General features: G+C 40.7%; 4 protein-coding genes and 1 non-coding gene across 10 annotated transcripts in view; 3 read left to right on the top strand and 2 right to left on the bottom strand.

Annotated features, from left to right (window-relative positions):
* syne1a (spectrin repeat containing, nuclear envelope 1a) overlaps nucleotides 1–1199 on the bottom strand; it is a 168153-nt gene extending 166954 nt beyond the window's left edge. For all 5 annotated transcript variants that reach the window (XM_030047379.1, XM_030047381.1, XM_030047382.1 and 2 more), the window contains exon 1: nucleotides 946–1199. In XM_030047379.1, the coding sequence (XP_029903239.1) occupies nucleotides 946–1012 (67 nt within the window). In that variant the 5' untranslated portion in view covers nucleotides 1013–1199. The remainder of the gene's footprint in view (nucleotides 1–945) is intronic.
* Nucleotides 1200–5998: 4799 nt separating this feature from the next.
* Nucleotides 5999–8777, top strand: myct1a (myc target 1a). Its single transcript, XM_030047272.1, has 2 exons — nucleotides 5999–6205; nucleotides 7235–8777. Exons 1-2 carry the CDS (start codon nucleotides 6151–6153, stop codon nucleotides 7777–7779), a joined length of 600 nt encoding a protein of 199 aa, XP_029903132.1. The 5' UTR covers nucleotides 5999–6150; the 3' UTR covers nucleotides 7780–8777.
* Nucleotides 8778–9090: 313 nt separating this feature from the next.
* On the top strand, nucleotides 9091–19144 carry serac1 (serine active site containing 1). 2 transcript variants are annotated; one of them, XM_030047561.1, is made up of 18 exons: nucleotides 9091–9233; nucleotides 11369–11466; nucleotides 11623–11659; nucleotides 11801–11943; nucleotides 12512–12601; nucleotides 13138–13182; nucleotides 13378–13509; nucleotides 13603–13724; nucleotides 14512–14640; nucleotides 14821–14934; nucleotides 15264–15426; nucleotides 15527–15677; nucleotides 15856–15997; nucleotides 16439–16539; nucleotides 16663–16760; nucleotides 17432–17614; nucleotides 17915–18058; nucleotides 18175–19144. In XM_030047561.1, the coding sequence occupies exons 1-18, from the start codon at nucleotides 9127–9129 to the stop codon at nucleotides 18309–18311; spliced, it is 2136 nt and encodes a 711-aa protein (XP_029903421.1). In that variant the 5' UTR covers nucleotides 9091–9126; the 3' UTR covers nucleotides 18312–19144. The 2 variants fall into 2 exon arrangements, with proteins under 2 accessions (XP_029903421.1, XP_029903422.1); XM_030047562.1 differs by lacking the exon at nucleotides 13138–13182.
* Nucleotides 19145–19328: 184 nt separating this feature from the next.
* gtf2h5 (general transcription factor IIH, polypeptide 5) lies at nucleotides 19329–20959 on the top strand. Its single transcript, XM_030046980.1, has 3 exons — nucleotides 19329–19457; nucleotides 19788–19873; nucleotides 20610–20959. Exons 2-3 carry the CDS (start codon nucleotides 19839–19841, stop codon nucleotides 20788–20790), a joined length of 216 nt encoding a protein of 71 aa, XP_029902840.1. The 5' UTR covers nucleotides 19329–19457; nucleotides 19788–19838; the 3' UTR covers nucleotides 20791–20959.
* Nucleotides 20960–23737: 2778 nt separating this feature from the next.
* On the bottom strand, nucleotides 23738–23928 carry LOC115356709 (U2 spliceosomal RNA). The gene has a single exon (XR_003927989.1). It is a non-coding gene; the product is annotated as a U2 spliceosomal RNA (small nuclear RNA).
* Between the last annotated feature and the right edge of the window lie 1359 nt (nucleotides 23929–25287).

Below are 25287 nucleotides of genomic sequence, written 5' to 3'. Positions count from 1 at the left end.
ACTTAGTGGCTTATTTACAATGTACACAAAAGAAAATAAAGTTATATGAGAGGTGAGATAAGATAAGAAAATAATAATGGATGGAGAGGATTAGCAAATACCATGGTTGTAATTCATGCTAGTGTTGTCTGTATGATAATCTGGGGATATGAGTGTCCACAATAAAGTCTTAGTAAGACAGCCCAGCTGCTCCAGCAGAGTTGAGACGGAAGAATAGACTTCATCCTGTCAGCTACTCTGAGGATTATCTTAGCCACTGTCTGCTTCACTGTCTATCCACATACAGACATAAACACACGCACACACAAACACACACACACACACACACATACATACACACAAGCATGCATGTACACAAACGGTATATACACAACACACTCCCAAACATGCACACTGCAGATGCATACTCACACTCACTGAAACACGTGAAAGAACATCACACACTGGGACATTATCTCATTTTTCACTTGTTAGCTTAAGCCCTCTTTCTCCTTAACACATTAAATGTGTCAGTCACGGTCACATGCACTGACACACACACCGAAATGAATCCATCTGCATCCGTTATCATGAAGAAAAACTCCTCCAAAGTTGACCTTTAGCAATAGAGCACTGATATCGAGTGAATGTTAGACAAAACAGCGCAAACCTAAGAGCACCCACTGTATTTGAATACTGCATGCTGTGTCATTGGATACCTCACTCTCAGTTGTGTCCTTCCAATACTGCACACTTATCAGCTTTCAAAGCCATATGAACATGAATTCCTTTGCTTCAGAGAGAACCCCTTCATAAGAAGAATAGAGAAGATTCACTGTTTACTGCAGTAATATACCTTTGGCTCAAGATACATTTTGCTGTGTCATGCCTTGCACCGGGTCACCTCTACAAAAACACAGCCAGCCAAGGTGGAGCAGCGTGAATGAGTAAGCACTTTACACTTACCTTGCAGCCTCTGCATCACATTGGCAATATCCCTGGCAGAGCGCCCGTAGTGCCTGGGTGATGCCATGCCACTGCCCCGAGGTCACTCAACTTGTGTCCCAACTGTGTCACCCCAGCAACGGTCTCATGCCTCGATCAGGAGTTAGATTTGGTTGTTAACAGTTCTGTGTCTTCAAACTGTCTGCAGGCTACGGAGACCGAGTCGAGTCCATGCTGCTGTGTTCCTCTGAACAAGTCATCCCTGTTGCAGTAGCAGCCTGCAATCCTCTCACTCCTCCCAAGCTCCTCCCCCGATGATGAAGGCGGGCGTGCGTGTGTTCCTCCGTGCGTGTGTGTGTGTACGGTACATCTCAGCGGTGCCCTCCCTCCTCTAAGCCTCTCACTCCTGCAGACAGGACGGCTAACTGGCCTGCATGCACTGCCACCTGCTGTCCAATCAAAAGGAATTTCTCCCACATCTCTTTGAGGCGTAGGAACCAATGGGGTGCCAGGTACCTTGCCATACCCACTCATCCCTCTGTTAAGAGATGTGTGTGCTGATGTGTGTGTGATAGGGTTTGTGATTGAGTGAGAAAGTGAGTGAGAGGGAGACAAAATGAAAGAGAGAGAACAAAATCAGTCTCAAAATCAGTGATGCTGACAGCATATTTGTTACTTTATATAAACCTACAAAAAGCAGGCATCTTCTGACCATATTAAAATAATATTTCAAGGTACAGGCACATTTTGCAGCTGGCACTTATTCACAAAAAAGCCTAAACTGTTATACAAGTCATCAATCTGGAGTCAACACACACTCTTTCAGTGATGCATCCCTGCACAACTATACATCCAGGATATGTTATTCCACAGCAGATCAATGCTGCTGTTTGAAATGCAGGGAGGAGGTGTGATGCACCACTAGGCTCTGAGCACTTATCGCGATGTGTAATCCCATTAGACAAGTCCTTTCATCATCTCAGGAGAGCTCTTGGCAGAGTTGAAAGGAGCACTACTATGGTCAGCCTAATCCAGCAAAGTGGGAAATGACAGTGGGAGCGAGAAAAAGATATAAACTCATCAATTACAGATCCTCAACCCTGTTTTGGCGGAACAGTGAAATTGAATGCATGGGGCAAAAATCATTTTGGAAGTTATGTGTGTTAACTTAATTACTTAAGGTGATTTTGCGATATTATGGATTTGAACTGGCATTATTACAAGCATATAATATCAGGATCATCCCCAACAAAATCTATTTCTAAAGAAAACTTTTTAGTCCTGATATCTTTTTCAAGCAAGCTCCAGTTCAAGTTTATTTTAAGCCCAATATCACTGTTTACAGTCTCAAAATGTTTTACTTGCCCACAACAAACAGAATGACGCCCAACTTCATCCTCATAGCAGGCAAGAAAACAAAACAAAAAAAAACAGAACAACTGTAACAGGGGGGGAAAATGGAAGAAATCTCTTTCAAGCACTGATGTAGGTTAACGGGTGTCTGTACTGACCAAGTAAAATAATGTTTACCCGGCGCTGAGATTTTTGGAGTTTGGAGTTTCAATCTGAAAACTCCTCAACTGCCAACACAGCAGGCTGCCATAAAGGGTATAACAGGAACAGGTTACTGGTAAATGCACCAATTTTTCATCATAAAGTCAATAAAACCCCAGCTAATACCAAAATATGTCATATATAAACATTTATAACGGAATATATGATATAAACAGACCGCATGCCAGGTATGCACATAATCAAAATCCTGAGTAAGGTTAGGGGAAAATCAATCACCTCAAACAGTATAACCTCAACTCACACAATGACAACTAAATCAGCACTTCAAGTCAACTAATGTGCCTATTAATCCAGCTATTTGTGGAAAAGTTATCCGAATCAGCTATTTGACTTGCCATTGCATTGAAATGTTGTGGGATTTGGCTGGGCTAGCCCGCTACTCTGCAGCAGGAAGGGATTGCTGATTCCCACATTTTTACGCAGCTCGGCTCGGGGTGACCTCTACCATGCAGAGCCCCTCAGGAGCAAGCAGCTTCAGCTGGAGAGAGGAGGGAGGCTGCTGCAGCAGAAGGGAGCAGAGAGCAGAGGCAGAGCACAATGGTCAGCGGGGAATCCTTCCGGCATCGTAGCCAAACCCTACCAGGAAAGGATCCGTCTTTCTTATCTTATCCGCGCACAGCCAGAAAGCTGGGGCCGAGACCGCCAGTGTGGTAATCTCCTTCATACACAGTCAGCAGTTTTCTAAAATCTCATTAGAAAACTCCTCTCGTCAACCCGCATGTCAAAATCAAACTCTTTCCCTACATGAATGGCACAGAACCTCAGAGAGAGATGTTCAAGGTAACATATTATTGCTCTGAAACCATACTTGGTGGGCTAAAAGTCATCATACAAATCAAGAGTTTCACAATCTAATGTTGTATCTTATAATTCTAATAGGGGGAAATAAAATCTGCCATTACAGTGAGATAATATCACTTGCTTCTTATATAAATCAATGGGGTTCAGTCATTTTCTTGATTCAAGTGACATCTTATTGATATTATGGAGTAATTTAACATATGGACACTTTCTTCTACAAAATTCCTGAAACAAGTTAAACTTCACATGAAATGAGTGGACTGACCTCACCCAACAGGAAGAAATTGACCATCTTTTGAGGAGGATTTTTTTTTTTTTTAAATTTTATTTTAAGACATAAGATTAAATACATTATTAAAATGAGAATTAAGATGAAGATTTTTTTCATCTTACCTGTTTACCAATGCAGGTTTAACATGGGATATGTTACTCTACGTCCTAGATTATTTTGGTGGAAAAAAAAATTGTACTTTTTGAAGACATGTAGATTGTTTCACAGAGGCTAACCTACATATTTTAATGGGTCAGGCTGGGAGTAGACCTGACACATATTGGCTGTGCATTTATCATGGAGTATCACTCCATCTGCTGTTCAAACAGAGAAAGGTAACTCATGATAGCAACTGTCACCCTCTGGTGTTTGGTCTGGGTATGTTGGTCATGAGAAAAGCCTTTTACTTAGGTGGCCCTCTCAACCTAAAAAGATTGCTGAGATATTATTATAATTAATAATAATAAGAAGAAGAGCAAGAAGGGTTAGAAGATGAAGCAGAAGAAGCAGAAGCAGAAGAAGAAGAAGAAGAAGAAGAAGAAGAAGAAGAAGAAGAAGAAGAAGAAGAAAAAGAAGAAGCCCTCACACCACTTCCCACCATCATCAAAATTAGGTTTTTACATAAGTGCTCACTGTCAAAGCACAAGCGACACTTAAATATTGGTAAACTTTAACAATAAACAGTTGATTGGTATCATGTTGGTCAATCAGTTCTGAAAATCTGTAGGACTCTTACTAAACAGAAATCGTATACCTTTCATTGCAACCTACAATCACCTCAGAAAAGGGTTAATCTCCTTGTGAAATCACACTTAGAAAATGCACTATGCAATAATTCATCATCCTGCCTAAAGACATTTTAACAATGCTAATTACCACCAGCTATGAACTTCGGCTATAAAACACAAGTCCATTCTTCTGAAGAATGTCTCCTCCACCTGTATGCGAACTGGCCCAGTTCCCTACAATCTTTGTGATAACAGGACACAATGGCCCCACATGCCACCTGACACTCAAGCGGGTGTCTGCTGGTTCTTTTGGATGGGTTTTACTGCATGGTCAACAATTAAAGGAAGTTCCAGATTTGGCCCAAACACACTCTCTCTATGCAGTGTGGAGGCTGAGAGTGGAGGGTTCTCACAATTTGGTAAACAATCTTAATATGTTTGAAAATCAACATTTCAAAAATTGTTATTGATAGCTATAAGAGCTCTTATAATTAAGTTAAGGTTGAGGCAAAGGGTGGTTTATGATAATCTCTTACTGTAAGTTCTGAATGTGCAACTTGGCAAGAAAAATACAAAGCTGAGGGAGCAAACAGGCAACAAAACTTCCCTGTTCTAACATCAGCTGCATTCCAATATGAATACTCTTGCATCCGTCCTTGTGCCTGCATTGATGACCTTGCAGAACAGCGCAGGAGTGGATTAGTGTGAGACAATGTTGGCTGTGGGATCAAGAATGAGTAACATATGAATAGCCTCACTTTTATCCGCTGCATCCTGAGCTGTCAGGGATGGAAACAACCTCAAAGTAAAAAATGGTGGGAGTGTGTGGTTCATAAAAGAGAGGCCTCGCTGCTTTTCTATCTTATCAAAGCCCAGTGTTTTTACTGGATCTGTCCAACTGAGACAGGACCAGACGTCCTATGCAGGCACCACTGACCTGGCAGACACTGTGGAAAGACTGAGCTTACTAACAAAGTGGCTGGAAATCAGCACAGGCTCAGATAGCCACACACTCACAAGCTGCTTTAAAAAATGAAGCATAGAGTAGTATAATTTTGTCTGTCGTTATAAGTAGTCATTATTAAAAGTGGTTATTGCCACCACCCATGCCATTGAGGTTTTACCTTCAACATTAATTTTAGATTCTGGGTTGTAACTGCTACTGTGGCTCATGGGGAAAGTGTCGCCTGTGGTTTCTGTGGTATAAGAGAAGAATATAAGAAAAACTGAATTGTTCACTTCAGAGAGGGAAACAAATCTGAAGGGGCAGTAGACTGTCCTATGGAGAACACTGGAGGACAGAGGCTTGTGGTTTGGGGTGGGTGATACAGTTTCACATTAATCAACCTTAAGGAAATGATGGCAGAGGAAGTGATTACAGCAACACCCCGTCTCCCCACCTCCAGGATCTCTGTCCTGGGCAGATAAGCCAGTCCTGTTGCTAATTTCAAGCAGAAAAGCAGGAAACGTGACAGTGAGGTTTTCCGCTTCCATAAACAAGAGAGCTGCCACAGTTAGCCTTGGAGGGAATCCTGTGTGCCTCTGGGCTGAGCCTCTCTCAGAGAAAGAGACAGAGGGGAGGGAGGGAGGGAGGGAGAGAGAGAGAGAGAGAGAGAGAGAGAGAGAGAGAGAGAGAGAGAGAGAGAGAGAGAGAGAAAGTGAGGAAGGGAGGAGAGAGAGAAAGTGAGAATAGGAAAGAGGGGACGTTGTAAGGGAGGAAAATCCATCAAAAGAAAAAGAGACAGACAGGAACTGACAGAAGGAGAGAGGAAGAGAGACGAAGAGAGACGAAGGGACAGACTACATGAGTAACAATCCCTCTTCTTCTCCTCTGACAGAACAGAGAAAGTCATGGCTGAGAACGACACTAACCTCTTTCTGGAAATACTTAAGTCTTTTGATGCTGGTGAGTTGTTTTTTTTTAACTTCTTATCCCTTTTAGAGGTCCCTCTTGATGTGGTCGCTCTGACTGGCTCAGTTGTTCTCTAAGGAATTCAAGATTTTAAATAAATAGATGTCTGGACTTAATTCCCTCTGACGAAAACTTTGTGAAATGAGAACATTTAAAGAAACATCAGTGATTTTAAAAAGTAATGTAAAACTAACTCTGTCACTACAAAGCAACAATGTGCTTTTTCACTGTTGTTTTTTTCTTAGTTTTCCCAAATGTCATTTCCAGATGATCACTGACCAATCTCTGCTTTTCCAGCACCCAAACTCAGGGAAATAAAAAAAAGTGGAATTGTGAACTGGTAGCGAGTAGGTTCACACTATATGAAGCTTAACTCTATTGAAAGGAAACTGATTTGTTTTCCCTGGCAGCAGGCCAGTGGAATTTGTCTTAGCCGCTGCATTCTCTCTTTTCTCTCAAGCACGCACGTCGGGTCTGCTGCTTCTAAGACAGGGAAGCAGGGAGAAAGAAGTCAATCCCTATTTTGTGGGAATGAGATGCAATCAGTTTTTTGTCTCCGAAAGGCTTGCTCTAGTAAACACGACAGAGGAAGGCCTGTTATTATTTTGTCGTGGTGTACCATATTGCAAGATGCTGTTGGCAAAGCTCCATTTGGTTCTGACTGAGGGTTTCTGCAGTCTTGGCAAAGCCGTAGATTTTAATTAAAACTCTTCCCCTGCACCGGGGTTGATGAGAAAACCAGTTCCTAGGGATAAAGTGCATTTATATGCATTACATGTACATAACTTGTTTTATGAGCGCTTATCCCTCATAGCAATGGTGGAAAATGAAAGACTACATGGGGCTCAGGACAAAATAAAAGCTTATGAACAGAAGAATAATATAGAAAAAGCTTATATAGATTTTACTGACAATGAATAGACAAAATGTACCATGTATTATGACATCGAATCTGCTGATAGCTGTTCTACACAGCACAGATCATCAAAGTCCAATTTTATAGTTATTTTTCCCTCTCCACAGTCCCTCTGATTATAGCCTTCTGTGTGTCTATGGTGGTGGGCCTGGTCTTGGGAGCCCTGGTCTATGTGCTCCTCACCTGGATGTCCCGACGCCGAGCAGGCTCTGCCAGCATCACCCGCCGCCCCCCTCGCCAGTCACGCTCTTCTCGTGCCCGTCCAGGTTTCAACCGCAATAGCAGCTATGACCGGCGCAGCAACAACAGTTTGGTGAGCGCTGCGTTCAGCTTCCACCGCCAGGCCTCATCCCCGGACCAGGTCGACCCGCTGGGGCGTAAATCCAGCTTCAGGGCGTCTACCTTCCATCCTCTGCTTCAGTGCAGCCAAATCGCCAGGGAGGCAGAGCAGGGGAGCCAGACAACACTGCCTCGAACCCCAACTCTGACCACCTCAACTGGATCGGCTCAAACAGCAGCCACACCAGCCAGCACCCCATCCAGGCCCGAGTCATTCTGGGGGAACAGTAGTCTGAGGGGTTTCCATGCCACACATACACCGCCTCCGGCTTATGAGAGCATTATAAGGGCTTATCAGGAAACCTGCACCTGAGAGGAGAGGGAGTGCCAGCAAAGGAGCTGGGACTGACTGAATGAGCCCAGGGTTGCTAATGGATTTACACATGATGTTGGACTATGGATGAAAAATTAAAATCTGTACTGATAACAAAGACCATGCAGGGATAGGTGGGAGGAACATAACGAAAGGAAGTCAGAGTTACTTGTGTACCCTGCTCATAGACACAAAACACTGATAACACCGATGTAAGGTGTTGTTAGAGCGCTGCTGCATCTGAAACCAAAAAAATCAATTATTGCATTTCTTTTGAGCATATATTTAATTTTGACAGAGGCATACTTGCCTGTCGCTTCCAAGTACTGACTGAAAACTATCAACAAAAAGTCATCTGACCGTTCTAGCAATGCTAGCAATGTAATCGGTCAATTCTTAATGGCTGTTTATGAACAGAAATGAATAAACCTAAATATTTAGCAGTCTGTATGTAGTGGTGATAAACACCTACATATGCTTGCACAGAATGTCTTAGCTAGATGAAGTTTAGATGAAGCAACGAACGAAAATCACATCCTGTTTGCTGAGCATCTATGATGCCAGATAAGCGTACACTAATCCTGTTTTGATCCCGCTGATCACCTTGGCCCATCAATGCAAAAGGGAGAGAGAGGGGGGAAACAGACTGTGTGGATATTAACAGACAAGTTGAGCAGTTTTTCGTAAGCTGTCACTGTGTCAGTATGATACCCATGCAAGCACATGGTGTGGGCAGCTCTCTGTTAATTTCCTTTGTGTACGTTGCATCACAGACACAAAAACACAAAGGTTTTTACAGCTGTGATTGGCATCTGAGTCTATGGCATTAAATGGAATCTACAATATATATGTGTGTGTGTGTGTGTGTGTGTGTGTGTGTGTGTGTGAGTGAGTCAGCGAGTGAGTGAGTGAGAGATCAAGTGTAAAGTGTTATTTGGATTTTCTATTTTGACTGTAATTTACTGAACTCTGCAAATAAGTTAATGTAATAAAGAAACAAAGGCAATATCCCTAGACTTTTCCATTACATTCCTTTCTACAACATGCTTAAACAACATGCTTAATTAGCCTTCACCTTATTTTTTTATTTTTATTTATTTATTTATTTATTTTAAAAAGCCCATATATTATGTTTCACTGGATTGTAATGTGAGGTCAGGGACACTGGTGAAAAGCTCTCAGCTATGTACCAAACATTGAAATGTACACCTTCCGTCTACAAAAACAAGATTACATAAACACCAATTTGATTACACTGTGTTGAGAATGTGGATACTGTGATACACGACAAGAAGCCTGTTACACGTGGACGCGGGCACTTGTGCAGTCACAGGTTAGTTGCGATACATGACGTATTATTTGTGGGACAACTTCATGTTTATGTACACAGCAGTCGGCAGCAGCGAGGGGAGGACGTTAATCTCGCCCTTTAAATCGTACTTGTCAATCGCCAGGTAAGGTATTTTCACTGCTCACCGGTGAAAACCTCACTCTCAAGACACAGCTAGTAGACGGCTTGGTATATTTTCTATGTTTAACAGTGAAGGTAAAAAGGCTTACCGTCGCTAATTGTGAGTTTAATGTTAGCTGGCTTGCTGGTGGGGCTTACTGGGTTTGTGGCTCGCTGTAAACACTATTAGCTTTACTTTACTAATGACAGGTTGAGGTAGCTGGGCAGTCGGCTTATTTCATTTTCAGTTTTAAATAAACGATAGCCTCCGAAGTGAATTATCGTCTCTGAAATAATTTGTGTAACTTCCGGCGTTCAGCTAGCTAACTTCATAACCTAATGCTGCCGATTGTAGCTTGGCTCACCAGCCATGGGCTTGGATGAGCAAAATATCAGATTAACATGGTTTCCGTAATGTTAACAAAGTGCTGTAAGGAAGACGATAAAATATCAACGCATACACGCATTGACAGGGACGTAGCATTAGCATAATCTAGCTGCTTTACGCCGACTGAAAGTGATTGCCTTGTGGCCTGACGAGCAGACATTTGAGTTGCTAGCTACTAAAACTGTAAGGTTTGGGATTTGAGTTTCAAGAGGGAGAAATTACCCGGAGCTGAGTGTTTTCACTCGCTCAAACACAACTTGTGGGTTAATAAAGGACTGAAGCGATGTTACGGCTGCACGATGTGGACAAAATTTCATTTCAGCGATACGAAACGACTAGGGGTTCACACTTATTTGAAATTTATGTGTCGCAACAGTAAAAACTAAACATTCCTCAAAAAAACACCATAATAACAGCAAATACAGTTACCATAAGCTTACTTTTGATATCGGCCAGTCCAGTCATTTTATGAAAAAACCTAGGACAAATTGCAAGAGAAACAAACTCAACTGATTTTGTATCCTCCGTTTGTCCTGAGTGAGGGAAAAAAGTCCCAAGAAATCCCACTGGTGGAAAGTTTTGAAAATCACCTATTTATGGCCACATATTACCAAAAAAACACTGTTTTTAACATACAGGGGAAAGGGGTTCAACATTTTACTTTCAGATATCACTATAAAAATTCACAAGATGATTACACACACAAAGACAAGAAAAAAAGCCAATTACCAGTTCTTTGAATTATTCTGTTTACACATGCATATCACACATTATCTGATTTGATATGCGCTAATAAGGAATATAAGGAATAAATGCCAGAAGAGACATTTAAACAGTGAATTAAAAGGTTACTATATATATAGTAACCTTTTAATTTACTGTTATATAGTAACCTTTTAATTCAAGGTTACTTTATATATAGTAACTTTTTAATTCACTGTTTAAATGTCTCTTCTGGCATTAATTCCTTATATATATATATATATATATATATATATATATATATATATATATATAGGGGAGGACGGGAGGGAAGGGTTGATCCCATAAGGCTGGATCAAATGTGACAGTTCCTGAGACCCAGGTCCGGGAGTCAGGTTCTGCCACTTGGTCTCAATGGGTTCACACTAACCCTGAACCTCCAGAGTGTGTTGTCCCCCAGGTTTTGGGTTTTTTTCTTCTGTGGTTTAAATTGTTCACATAGTATTTTTCTACGTTCCTTGTTTACAGTGTTTATATTGCTCTTTGGTAGTTATCTGTATATACTGTTTATTGTGTAAATTGTGCTTCGTATCTTGCTATCCACTTTGCTGCTGTGATGCGTGAAATTTCCCCACCGTGGGACTAATAAAGGAATATCTTATCTTATCTTATCTTATCTTATCTTATATATATATATATATATATATATATATATATATATATATATATATATATATATATATATATATATATATATATGTCATAAATAGGTGATAAATAGGTGATTTTCAAAACTTTCCACCAATGGGATTTCTTGGGACTTTTTTCCTCACTCAGGACATACTGAGGATACAAAATCAGTTGAGTTTGCTTCTCTTGCAATTTGTCCTAGGTTGACCCCAATTTTGGCCTAAAATTACTGGACTAATATTGTTGCCTCTTGAGACATTCACGCATGTTCCTATCCAGATAACAACATGTTAGCGTTATGTTGTTCAGCCCTGACTCATATTGGTATCATAATACTCAATGCTCCGGTAAATGTGCAGGTGGAGGATGTCTGTGGCTGCACTTCGTCTGATCCACTGTCGGCGACTGAGCACCACCGGGCCTGGTGTGAAGAGGGTGCTGCCTTGGAGAAATATTAGTAAGTTCTGGGATATCAGTCGCTTCATAAGTACAGCTCTCCTTCACCTCAAGCTTGAACTGTTAATTACAGCAGAAGCATGCATTCTCTTCTGCTGCACTGTGGGATTAATTTACCTTGTCTAATCTAAGATCAATTTCTTCTGCTAAAATTTAGGGAAAATTGCTAAGGTGACTGGTGCTGTAGTCTTGGGGTGAGTTATGTTAGTCTTGTGCATATTTTTAAAACTGATCAAGGAAAAGCCATATCTTATCTATTTATTTTGCCTTGCTTTCAAAGAGCAACTAGTTTCCTCCATCCTACTATGCAGTACTCATCTATTATCTGTCCACAGGGGCTGTCTTTTTATCACTTATGAGGTGGTGGCCTTGGACAAGGCTGTGACAATTGACACACAGGCAATTCTTCAGGAGAAGTACAAGTCCTACATCTATCTGAAAGCCACTCCCTCTAAAGAACAGGAGAATCTTGCTGCAGGTACTAAATGTCATTCACCTGGATTTTACAACCAAGGGGGGCAAATAAGCATGTGTCCCCATGTAACACCTTGCAGACTTTAAGCTCTCAACACCTTTTATGCTTGAAACTGTGACCATATACCCATTCTGATGTTTGTTTTTTTAAAAGGCCAGACACAGTTTGGATATTAGCTTACTGCTCATTGCACAAGTACATTTTAGGGCTACACCGGGGGTGGTGATGTCAAGAAAAAATGCTGAGTGGCTTTAGCTGTTTCCTGGATGAACAGAAAGTCTTAATTTGACATGTCCAGGTGCCTAATGGCATCTGTCATTGATATTTCCTGGCTTTCCTTCCTTCCTCCCTCCCTCTGCTCCTGCCTACAAATTTGAGTCAGTCTGTTGGCTGATCTCACTTCCACTGGTCAAGGCTCTGTCATTAAATGGAAACAATCACCATGTTATGTGGAGATGACAACCACCAACGGACACTGAGTAGATGTTGTAATGTCATAGTGTTTTGCATCAGGGTTTTGTACCTGTATTAAAACTTCATAGATCTTTTTTTCACTGTGCGTCTACTTCAGGGCTCACACACAAAGCGAGGAGGGAGCTTCATAAAGCAGCAAGACGGTTTCTGGAAGTATCCTCTAGAATTCTGCTGCAACCACTTGATGGTGAGAAAGAAAGTAAAATCATTAGCTGTTACTAGTTCACCTGTTAAAAAAAAAAAAACTCAAAGTGCACAGGTTGTAAACCCCAAGTCCTTCTTTCCCTTCTGTTTCTTGGAATGAAAGCAGAAGTGGATGTGAATAGAAACATAAATGTTTGTTCTCAAAAAGTCACTGTTGTGCAGGTGTGTGTAACAAGTCCTTTTTATGTTCAGAGTGTACATTTAGGCCAAAGGAAACATCTGCCTTGTACATCCTGAATGCCAGACAGCTTGTGTGTTCATGTGTTTAATGTGGATATGACTGTAAATAACAATTTCTATTGTGTTATTCTCCTTGAATGACCTCAGGGCTTCTCACTCCTACCTTTCTTTATTATAACACATTACTATTATTATTATTATAACACACTATACATTTGTCATAACACACTCTAGATTTGTTAAAAAAAAATGTAGCAATGTGTGATAGATTTCTCCTTAAATTAGTTTCATATGGGCTCTCCTAATAATTTTACTCTTGACCTTTTTGAAAATTGATAGCTGCCAAGTTGATGACACAAGGTTTGCAGCGACAAAGTCAACAAGGTCTGCACTTTCATGAGTGTTTAGTAGTTAAGTAAAGGTGATAGATTACTGGTAGCTGCTCATAGTGGTAGATGTAGCTGAAGAATAATTGAGCTAGATTACAGTATCACACTGGCCATGGAGATATTTATGTCAGTTTTCCACTTAAATACAAGCATACAGCCAGTCGGTCCTGTGTGTGTGTTTATGTCTTAGAGCACTTTAGCCATGTGGACGCAGACCCCCATGAGGTGGCGTTATGGGTCCTGCTGAAGAGGACGCGCTCCGCAACCAAGGCTGTCAGACTACAGGCTGTACAGGAGCTCGCAGAAAACCACCACTGGCACGGTAAACTACTGTTGCATCTTACTGTGAGGTTTATACTGTATAATGCAATTTAAGTGAACTGAGATTGGTTCATACCTGTTGTGTGTTGCACAGACTACCAATACCAGACAGCGGCTCAGGTTATAGACCAGCGGACGGCGGTGGGTTTGGCCCGGACTCCTCGGGTGGACCTGCGCTTCTTCCTGTCGCCACCTGCACTGCCTGAGCTGGAGGACGTACGTATCTCTTTGGAATAGGCTCTTGTATGGAGGATAAGTCTCTCTCATCACTGCCAGTCCTCAGCACCACAAGTTTGAATTCTTCTTTTGTGCTGAACATACTGTGAACACAATTTAAAGCTTGTCAGTTTTCAGTAAGCTTGGTATCTTGTTGTGTATTTCTAAAGGTTTCCTAATAAATTATGTTTCAGGTATAACGTCCTTTTGTAGAATAGTCTACTGTTCAGCAGAAAAATTAATAAAATATTATCAAAATTGCAATATGGTCAAGAACAATATCCAAACTGTAGGTGTTGCAATTTCTTGGTAACAGAAAAATGTGTGACAAAATAGCATTTATAAATGAGGTATTGTAGTGGAACTCAGATGCCCTGGTCTACAAATCATACTCTTCAGACATAAGAAAATATGTTTGCTTAGTACAGACACCAGCAAAATTCACATCATCATCATTTTACTAGTTTGTTTGTTTTTTTTTTTGTTTTTTTTTTTTCAGAGAAAATGAAAATTATGATGAAAAAATTATCATTCATGGTAAATCATCACAATCATTGCTTCTGTCCAATATGATCTTTATGCCATATCATTCTGCCTTAGTCTACTGCACATACAGTATATCCTTCTTTGTATAAATGAAGTTAAGCAGTTGATAAGTGACACTGTCACACAGGTTGGCTGTTTTTTTTTTTTTTTTTTGTTTGTTTGTTTGTTTTTACCTCAGCGAGGTGTATGAGTGTGTATATATATAAGTTGGAAACTAAGCTTGATGATGTCTTCCTCACAGGGCTGTTCTGTGGAGGATGGACTGAGGCAGCTGCTGGCATCTCTGCCTCAGTCTGAGGTGGACAAATGTGTTCAGTACTTCACCTCATTGGCCCTCAGAGAGAGCAGTCAGTCCCTGGCAGCACAACGGGTAATAAAGGCAGACAGATGGAGACACATATGCTCATGCACTCATACACAGTCTTAAAGGATGTAACTGGTAACACAAAAACAGCAGAAAAACAGCGATCTCTTGTAGGTCCAAAAAGCTTGAAAACCCACATCTTGACTCAAGTCTTTTCACTGACAGCTGTGTTCTCCCATGTTTCAGGGTGGTCTGTGGTGTTTTGGCGGCAATGGGTTGCCATACGCTCAGAGTCTCACCTCTGTTCCTTCTGAGAAGGTTGAATCCTTCTGCCTCCAGGCACTGGTGCAACACTCCAAGGTAACGGCAAACATCACCCATTTAAATATGCTCTAGTGTAGAGTGAAAGCAGGCCAAGTCCTATTTTTGCACAGATCATAAGTGAATAATATACAGAGTTAAAAAAAAAAACAGTACACTCTTAGTTTAAGCTGCATTTGAGTTCATGCAGATGATTAAGTTAAAAGCTCTAGCAGAGTCTTTGTATATATAGGAAATATAGGATGCTGTGGGCATTCCTAAGACTTTTTGTTTTTTTAATGTGGTGAAGTCAGTCTCTGAACAACCAGCTGTTACATGAGGTGAATAAAGCATTTGTACTAATTGAAGCACTTTTGTCTCACCTCCAGGTCCAGAGTCACTGCGATCACATTGTTGCCAACGGGGGTCTGCAGCTTCTCCAGAGAGTTTACCAGCTCCGGAGAGACTCCCTGAAGATTCAGAGGAACATTGTTCGCATTATAGGGAACTTGGCAATCAATGAGAGTGTTCATCAGGCTATAGTACAGTCTGGTAAGTCTCAAACTCAACACATTACTCTTGCATCTGTTACTTTATTACACCTTTGTTACACTTCATCACACCAACCACATGTTTTTGTGTTGCACTGCAGGCTGGGTGTCTGTCCTGGCTGAGATGATGCAGTCTCCTCACATCATGCAGGCATCTCATGCAGCTCGCGCTCTAGCCAACCTGGACAGGGAGACTGTGGGCGAGAAATATCAAGATGGAGTCTATGTCCTCCATCCACAGACACGTGGCAAGTAAGCAAACCTTTTTCTTCAAAACGTACAATTTATTACTGTTGCTGCTGCAGTTTGTAAATATCATAAACAATTCAAGGTCACAGTCTGTTATCTACATAGAAGATGGTAGAGAAGAGTCTCCTTTCTGCTTCTCCTGTTAAAGCCGACATTCCTTTTTGTCAATGTTACTTTCTAGTGAGCCAATCAAAGCAGACGTGCTGTTCATCCATGGACTTCTAGGGGCAGCTTTTAAGACTTGGCGGCAGAAGGACCGAAGTGTTGTTGAGGAGGAGAAGGAGGCAGGAAGCAGGGAGGACTACACAGAGTGCTGGCCAAAAGTAAGACATCTTAGCCTGTAGTGTGCTATGTTGATCACTGTTAAGTACTATGGATAGTTTTGGTTTTATTTTTTCCTTTTTGCCAGCCCACCTAATGAAATCATGGTGAAAGACTATGGACTGGTTTCTTTCCAGGCCCAAAGTCATTCATTTGTTTGTCAGTGTGTCATGTTATACCTCTGTCATCACTGATTGTATTTTGTTGAAACTTGGGAAAATGATGCATCTCACCACTGCAGTCCAGCATTTTCAACAAGGACACAAGAGGCATGCTACAATTACAATATAAGTCAAACAAAGTTGTAATTTGTTACTTACTGGCGGTGAGGGCTACTGCATCATTTGTTTACTGGACATACAGCTCCATGATACCATCTCTATGTTGCCATTCATTGTATGCTTTGTGTTTATTGCATTTACCCATCCCTTCCCATGGGACAGTCGTGGTTGGCTGCTGATTGTCCAAATCTGAGAATACTGTCAGTGGAGTATGACACTCACCTGAGTGACTGGAAGGCCAAGTGTCCTGCTGAGAATCAGAGGTAAGTAATGCGTACAATCTGTTCGTCTGTCTGCCTGTCCCACATAGTCAGGCTGTTTTGGTGATAGGTGGCTTGCCAGAACACTGGGAACAGTTGATTCATTCTTTGTTTTTGTCTCTTCAGGAAGTCCCTGGCCTACAGGAGCCGAGAGCTGCTGAACAAGCTGAAGTCAGCAGGAGTTGGAGAGAGGCCTGTGGTCTGGGTAGCACACAGCATGGGAGGTGCTTAGTATGAACTCTTAACTTTACCTGTGCTAAAATGTGTTATAAATGTGTTAAAATGTGTTAAAATTCAGTCTTCATGTTTGCCTCTGTTTTTCAGTCTAAACAGTTAATTCCATTTTCCCAGCAAGACTTGATGTCTCTACCATGCTGGCAACTGATTTAGCCAGATGAATTCATGAATTCACAGCTGCACCTTTTCAGGATCCCTTGACGCTGCCACACAAGAATTTCACAGCAATCTAACAGCCCAAATATTCTTTCCCTAGCTCAAGTTTTCATTTTCCGAAAGCGTGACACATTGTTAACTTTTTGTTGCTGCTGTGCTTTATTCAGCTGTTAAACCTGTGGAGACCCTAAGACATCCTTCCTCTGCACCAAGCAACTTAAAAGTGACTCCAAAACAAGTGGCTCAGCTGTATTTCACACCTGCACAATGTGACATTATATAAATAACGGGTCACATGTTATTTTCAACATGGACCTTACTTTCCTAGTTTTTGTCATCATATAGATTGATTGTGTTAAGTGCGTCCCCCACCCATACGTGCCATAAACATCAAAAATGCCGTTGAAGAAAAGGGAATCACAAATTGTTGCATATTATTAAGTCACCCCCTCAGGTAACCTCATACAAGCCCATATCCTCTTGTATCTCATTTCTCCAATAGGATTGCTAGTAAAGAAAATGCTACTGGATGCCTCTGAGGACCCAGATATGCATGAGCTGATGAAGAACACCAAGGGCATTGTGTTTTATAGTGTTCCTCACAATGGCACCTCCATGGCTGAATACTCTGTCAATGTCAGATATCTGCTTTTCCCCTCCATAGAGGTCAGAGAGCTCTGTAAAGGTCAGTGCAGAGGTCTACATACAGAAAATATATTTTATGATATTCATTACACATTAGCTAGAACCCATCTCCTGTGTGCACTAAAATGTGTTGGTTTTAAATTTATTGGTTTTAAAATGTGATAATTTCACTGATAAAGTAATTTTATCAGTGAAAATATCTTGTTTTAAATGTGTTTATTCAAGTTTAACATTGAGTCCCACATTCATGTTTTATTGACATGAATGTGGTTGTTGTTGGATTTGTTTTGAACTGTTTCATTTGTGTATGTAGTGAATGTTTTTGTCAATTTATTTTCAGACTCCCCAGCACTGCATGATCTGAATGAAAATTTCCTGAACATTGCCAAAGACAGGGAAATCAAGGTGCTCAGCTTCGCAGAGACGCTTCCCACAAACATCGGTCCTATGATCAAGATACTGGTGGTACCAACACAGTCAGCAAGTAGGCACCTCTGATACACATTCTGAATGAGCCATGCCTACCTGTGGTGTACGGTCTAAATATCAATAAACAAACAGTGAGAGCTTTGCCTTACGTTGACTGTGCTCCTGTTTCAGATCTCGGCATTGGGGATCTCATCGAGGTGAATGTAGATCATCTCAACATCTGCAAGCCAGAGAGGAAGGATTCGTTCCTGTACAAGCGCAGCCTCCAGTTCATTCAGGAAGCACTGCAGAGCTACATCAGCCACTGACTCTCACATGAGCACAAACACAGTGACCACACGTATACTTGAAGTGGGGTAGAGCATCATATGAATCCACCCCCACCCCCGCCCCACCCCCCAAATCCAACAGAAACACAACTGCCTCTCCTTGTTGCACATTTAAAGGAACCACAAACATGACAAGTGTATTTAGACAAATAGAAATGTGTATGTATTTATTGACATCTCTGAGATGCTGATTAAAGAACCCAGGGTGCTCATTTTTATTCTCCCAGTCATCCACTCTTATTGGTCCCTCAGTTGTTAATCCAACTGACAATTTTTATTTGAAAGTTTGTAAGATCATGCTTATGTTTACAGATACAGATGAAGGAAGACTTAAGAATTTATTTTTCTAGCACTTTTCTTCCCATTTGATCCTAGGCTTACAAGGCTTTCAGACATAATGATCCTACTGTACTTTTTCAGAGATGCACTTAACTGAGTTGGAGGTCATATTGCTTGATATGAATTTTTCAACAAAGCTGTGGTATAAGCGTACCTTTTATTTTTGTATGTCATGTGCGGTGTTTTATCCTAACTACTGTATAACAGTCATGTTTTGTGCCATGTCACTTTCCATCCTGAGCCTTATCTTAGATGCATCTGACAATAACTTAGTTCAGGCTGATTTGTTTTCATTGAACTACACTAATCTGTCGTTTGCTTTTTAACCTCCATTTGCTTGCAGTCCATTTGTCTTATTAGCTATGCTGACACTGGCTCATGAAATGATGTGGATTTACTTAACTTGACAGTCTAACTATGCATTGCATTGCCGATCATGTCCATCTCAAATAAAGTCACTTTGCTGCAGATATCTCAACTGAGTTTATTCTGTGCAAGGACAAGTAGTCATGACTTGTCTTTATTCACTTATTTTTAGTCATTAGTCACTACCAAGTAGCAGCCACTCGTCCTGAGGTCCACACCAGTAAGCATGCTGCTATGGACGGAGACGTGTTTGATCACCAACAAAATCTGACACTACTGGCAGAACATTCGTGTCTGAATTGGCAAACTGTAATAAGTAATGGGTAACTAAAATTGTCCCTCGGCGCACACCGTACCCATAACATCAGTCCCGCAGTGCTATGCATTAGCTAAGCGCTCTCTGACAATAACCGCTACCAGGTTTGTAAGAACTGTATTATTTCATGTACTTTAAACCAGCCCAGTTACGTACATTTAAATGTGACGACGAATTTGTTTGGCACTTTATTCTTGGTTAATAGTGGTTAACAGTATTTCTGTGGCGCTGTTCGTTTTTCTCTTGCTACAAGCCAGCTCTGTTAGCTTCTTCACAGGCTAGCAGCTGTATTCTTCGCAAGCTAAAGCGTTTCAGCAGCTTTTATATGACGATTATTTGCTGAAGTATCTAATTTCTCGGGGTAAAAACATATTGTCAGACTTATCCATGTGTCGTTGTGCTCAAGGCTTTATCAAAATCTAAATTTGTGACAGCTATCTTGGACATTGTTGACTGCCCAGCCTGCAAGTCTCCAGCTCATCAACATGGTCAACGTCCTAAAGGGTGTTCTGGTTGAATGGTAAGGAAACCTGATAGAGACATTAAAACATCTGTCTGCACAAGAAGGTTTTCAGTAAAACATATTTGATCTTTCCAGTACACAGTATTTGGTTTCCAACCAATTATACCTAACCGCACTCATTGATGTAGAAACCTGACTATCTTAGAGGGAGATAAGTGAGCAACTTGCGTCAGTACATGTCACTCAGGTGTGTAGCCAGAGTGAATTTGGCCCACAGGTTTGAAGAGGCTGCCAGTCTGCCGCCCTCAAACCCTCATTTGTTCATACTTTGTCCACTCAATCGCCACAGAAATTTGTCTGAATCCTGCCCGCAAGAGGCCCATGGCTGACCTCCCTGCCCAGTTTCAGCTATGGCTACAACTTTTGGCCTCCATTTTCTTCTTTTCATAGTAGAGGACAGAATTTTAGTTATGATAAATGCCTGGTTGTATCAAAGCTCTTAACAGTAAAAATTAGTCATTTGAAGTAGTTTTAGAAGGCTACAAATTAAGCTGTTTCTTGGCACACTGAGAAATCAAGTTACAGAGATGAAGTATATCCTGATGAGCCTGTTGTTGTACCAGCTGTGAAACTGGTCATGAATTGAATTTATAGCAACTATTAGTTTTATGCAGTAATACATAGCCAATGATCAACCTTAATGATCTTGAAAGCACATTATTCCAATATCTGTCCTGAATTTTTTTTAATAACCTTTTTTCCCCTCTGTGCTTCCTGTCACTCAATGGACCAGTGATCCTGCCATGAAACAGTTCCTCCTTTACCTGGATGAGACGTCGGCCCTGGGAAAGAAGTTCATCATCCAGGACCTCGATGACACACACGTCTTCATCCTGGCTGAAGTGGTTCAGATACTGCAGGAGCGAGTTGGCGAGTTAATGGACCAAAACTCATTCCCTATCACCCAGAAATGAGAGACTCAGCTTCTTGTTCTAATCAAATCTTCCAGGACTTCTAATAACTTGTGAATTGATGGTTTTGTACATGAACATGATTTGACTGACATGGGACGAAACATGTGGTTTTGATAACATTGATGTGAAATGTCGACATAAACAACCCCTTATTGTGAGTTTACTGCTTCCCAGGACTCCACTCCATTTGTTTGTGTGTGTGTGTGCGTGTGTGTGTGTGTGTTTTGTCCATAATCATGGAAGGCCCACACAGACAATGCCATTTCAGTTGGCTGCTTTTGTCAGATGGATGTTTTGCTTGATAATATCCTGGTACTGTAGTCCTACTCAAGCTGTTATCCTTTTTGGGAAACCTATTTTTAAGTAGGACCTGGAAAGAGTTCTGGTGCAACACCCAATCAAATTCTTTCTCAAAATCTCAATTTGGGACAGTAGCTGGATGTTTTGCAAATAAAAGAGGGTTTCTTAGATCAGTGTGAGGGTTTTGGTGATGTTCCTCCTCAGGATGGCAAAGGCTTGATACTGGTTAATCACCTCCTCTAACAACAAAGATAAACATGAGAAACATTAGCAATCAAAGTTTAAGAGGAACAGATCCACTTCTTCAAGCCAGTCTTGTCCTTCTCTTCACAAAGAAACAATCATATCTACTCTAAAACTGTCATTCATTGTTCAAGTCATTCAAAATCCATAAAAACAGCAAGCAGGTCATGTGCTTAAATCTCCCCTAAGTCTAAATTGCAAGGGAAGTCCATCTTGTCCTGGGATGTCCCTTAATCTCTTGATGCATTTGCAGTATTTTCAGTTTTTCTGGTGCTGTGACCCTTGTTCAAATCACAGAAAAGTTAAGAAATACATCTCTGTAATTTTATACATCAGCATCAATTGAAATGATATACAATATAATTTCAATTCTAGGACACACTATTTTTTTTCCTTGGTCTATGCAACATGACAAAAACTGCAACATCAAATATCAGTTATAATCAAAACAAACAGGCTCACTCTTAACATCTTCAACAAAACCATAACAAACATCTCTGTCTTGTATGGGTTTTTCTAGCCATAACTACTGGCTATTTAAATAGAATATATTTATGTGCTAAATAACAAAACAAGACAGCAACTTTCCAGGAGTCAGTATGGCAACATGAAAGAAATGATGTTTACATTTTGTACTCAATATGTAAACATCAGTACAATGACCAAATCAAAATGCCATGAATCCCTCCACAAAGAGCACTCCGTTCAGTTTGGCGCGAAACGTCCATTCATGAGCTGTGCCATAAAAAGCTTGGAAAAACAGTTTGTCAAACTATAACAGTATATACTGTGCACAATTTCTTTTTCTACATTTACATTTGGCAACAACAAATTATTCAGCTTGTATTCAATATCACAATATAGTAAACGTGTCTGTGGTCTCAGTCATCCAGCTCATACTTATCCAAACAGAACTGAATCAAGGACTTGTTAGTAGATTTTCGGAAATGTCTCATTTCTCATCTAATCGCTTCTTCAGTTCTGGCAGACTGGTGGGGAGTCCCAGGTATTTAACTAGGTCATCGGCTTGGGGAAGAGCACTAACGAGCTAATGTTCACTCTGGGACAAAAATACAATCTAAGACTCCTCACATCCCCTACAGTTTTCCATGTGTAGCGTGCTCTGCTCTTACAAATTTCCCTATATACATCTCTTGAATAAAACTTACTAGTGGGAGTCTTTAAAGGTAATACATCAATACTCCTTTCTATAGATACAGGATATTCACATCACCAGTCATGAACACAGTGATATTTCTCAAAAAGCAAAAATCAATAGTTAAACAGATCTCTTTCAGCAGAGGGCCTCCATTTGGACTCAACTTTCTTCCACTTGAGACTTGGACACATCAGTCCTCTTCTGTGAAAGCACCTCTTAAAAGAAACAAAGAAAAATACTGTGACCTGTATCTGAGTGTTTTGTAAACTTCTAGCATTTAAGGTCATATCAACTAACTTTGAAGATGAAACCCCACTACACTACCATCTAAACATGTTACAAAAACAAATAAAAACAACCATGGTGTAAACTTACACCCAGTGACATTCTTCATTTGAATCCAGTGTGGCGTTTGTACACCACGGACAGAGATATGAGTGGATTCCTCTCAGATCCCCTCTGCAGCCACCAAATTCCTGACTACAAAACCAAAATAATAATAAAAAAACTTGGGTTCATACAGAAAACTAGAGCGCTGGACTGCACAGCATTGTTGTTTCAAAGTAACACTGTGAAGAAATGATGTAGTAAAGCCCACTGTAAACTTCTTAAAGTGTTTCACTGCCTGCATTCAACTAAAACCAACCCTTCCTTCAATTTGCTGTGTTAATCTTGAATTGAATTAATTTTGAATCAAATGGCCATCAGTTTCTATGCATTTACTGATGGATTTGATCACCACTTTAATTCCATTGTCTCAAAAATGCATATTATCTATCAAATACTGTAAATCTTTTCAAATGCAGATGATCTGTCTCCCTCCCGTTTTCCTTCTCCCTCTTCTTATTATTGTGTTGTTGTTGTTTTTTTAATTATTGTTACCAGTTGTCTCGTTATGTATTTCATACAATCCTAATTTTATACTCCATATTCCTTTGGCTTCTGCATTTCAACAGGTACAATTTTCACTGTTAAAGAACAGCTCTGCAGAAAACAAGGGGCAAGTGGCACAACTCTGCATTTCATTCCACCCCAAACAATCTACTATTTCCATCGTGGTGGCACAGGAGAAAAAAGTTACTAACAACTACACTAGGTCACAAATGTGGAACTTACTCCACAAAACATAACACATGATGCATTCAATATTTTACATAGGCTTAACATAACATAGCAAACTCATAACTACACCACTCAACCACTTACTCTTCCTCATTAACACTATTTTAATTTTTAACATGTATAGGGGGGTGCACCGTTCCTGGAGGTACTGCAATACCAGGTCGATGCGTGGAGTGGACGGAGCAAGCCCCTATTCCATCTCCCTGTTCCAAAAATCAATTTAATATATGGTCCCCGGGTAGGGGACGTATCAGATATTAAACTGATAAGAACAGATACTACACTTGATCTTAGCCAAAAGGCCGAGAAGCGATGCCGACTGATCGGTTCAGTGGGGGAGTCACTATCAGACACGCTGTTTTGGGTAAGGGTTTTCATCATGAATTCTTTCCATTACACATTATGATGAGGTATAAAGAAAGTGCAGCACAACCCTTAACATTGGAACTGTAGGATAAGTCAGATAAGGTAAAACATTATTTCGAAGACTACGGTATTGTATGAATGTTTTCGGCTGTTTCTGGTCACGTGGTGTCCCACAGCCCAATAGGAAATGAGTACGATGAGCTTAACTAAAAGCCTTTTTTATACCTGTGTTAGCGGTAAAGTTGTTTGCTTTCTCGGCTAATCTGTATAACTGAGGTGAGCTACGACTGATTTAACGAACAAATCAGTCTAAACATGAATACAAGATTAGTGTTTTACATTACGATCTGACGCTTTTCACAATAACACACGGGGCTCTGTCTCCCTCTGGTGGAGAGCTGCAGCCACTTATAACTGTAACATTTACATTAACAAAGTGGACATTTTGGAGCACTACATGTGGCCTACAGTGACTGTCACATACTGTTCGTCCGTGTAGCCTACAAATTTATAACATTTAAATGACGACATGCAGAAATATCAACATGAAACATCCAGTAAAGGAGTTCAATGGCTATGTAAATTAGGCGCTTCTCCATGTTTTGTAAGCGATAAGCTTTCCACACTCAGCCAGCGGCTACACTCCGGGGTGATTTGCCCAAAGATGTGTCACCTTTTGAACAACCGAAGCTCATATCTAAACTTAACTGCAGGACACCAAGCGGTCCTCCCGGCTCAGACAGCATCTGCTAACACCGACAACAGAAACACTTCAACTTGCCGGACTTCCTCCAAAATAAAATACATGATAGTTAAGTACTTCATGTACAACTATTTGACAACTATATAGGAAACTGTCTGACAATACTCACGAACACTATTTAATCAGTGTTAATATAATATTTGCATTATTTACAATATTTTAAAACTATTTTGAGACTTTTTGCACCAACGACGTACTGTCAACCGCACCCAACTGCAAAGAACGCAATAAAAGTGCAAAATATGGCGCATATTTGACTGGTAGCTGAGTCAACTTTGTATAAAACGATTCAAAGCATTACTTCTACATTGGACTTCAATAGACTATAGCATGTCTTATGTGCAAATATTTGTACCGCAGCGCAGTCACCGCGTTTAGTCCCGACAAACAGAAGCTAGGCTGCTGCTAAACGCGGAGCTAACCTAGCATAACATGCTAGGAAGTTACACAACTCGGACTTTTTAGCAGATGTACCCGCTTGACACGATATTTTATGACGCGGGACTTGTCATACAGTTTTACAAAAAAAAAAAAAAAAGTAAAC

This window comes from Myripristis murdjan, chromosome 24, assembly GCF_902150065.1.
Source record: "Myripristis murdjan chromosome 24, fMyrMur1.1, whole genome shotgun sequence".
NCBI classification, from domain to species: Eukaryota; Metazoa; Chordata; class Actinopteri; order Holocentriformes; family Holocentridae; genus Myripristis; species Myripristis murdjan.
This window is presented reverse-complemented; position numbering and strand designations above follow the sequence as displayed.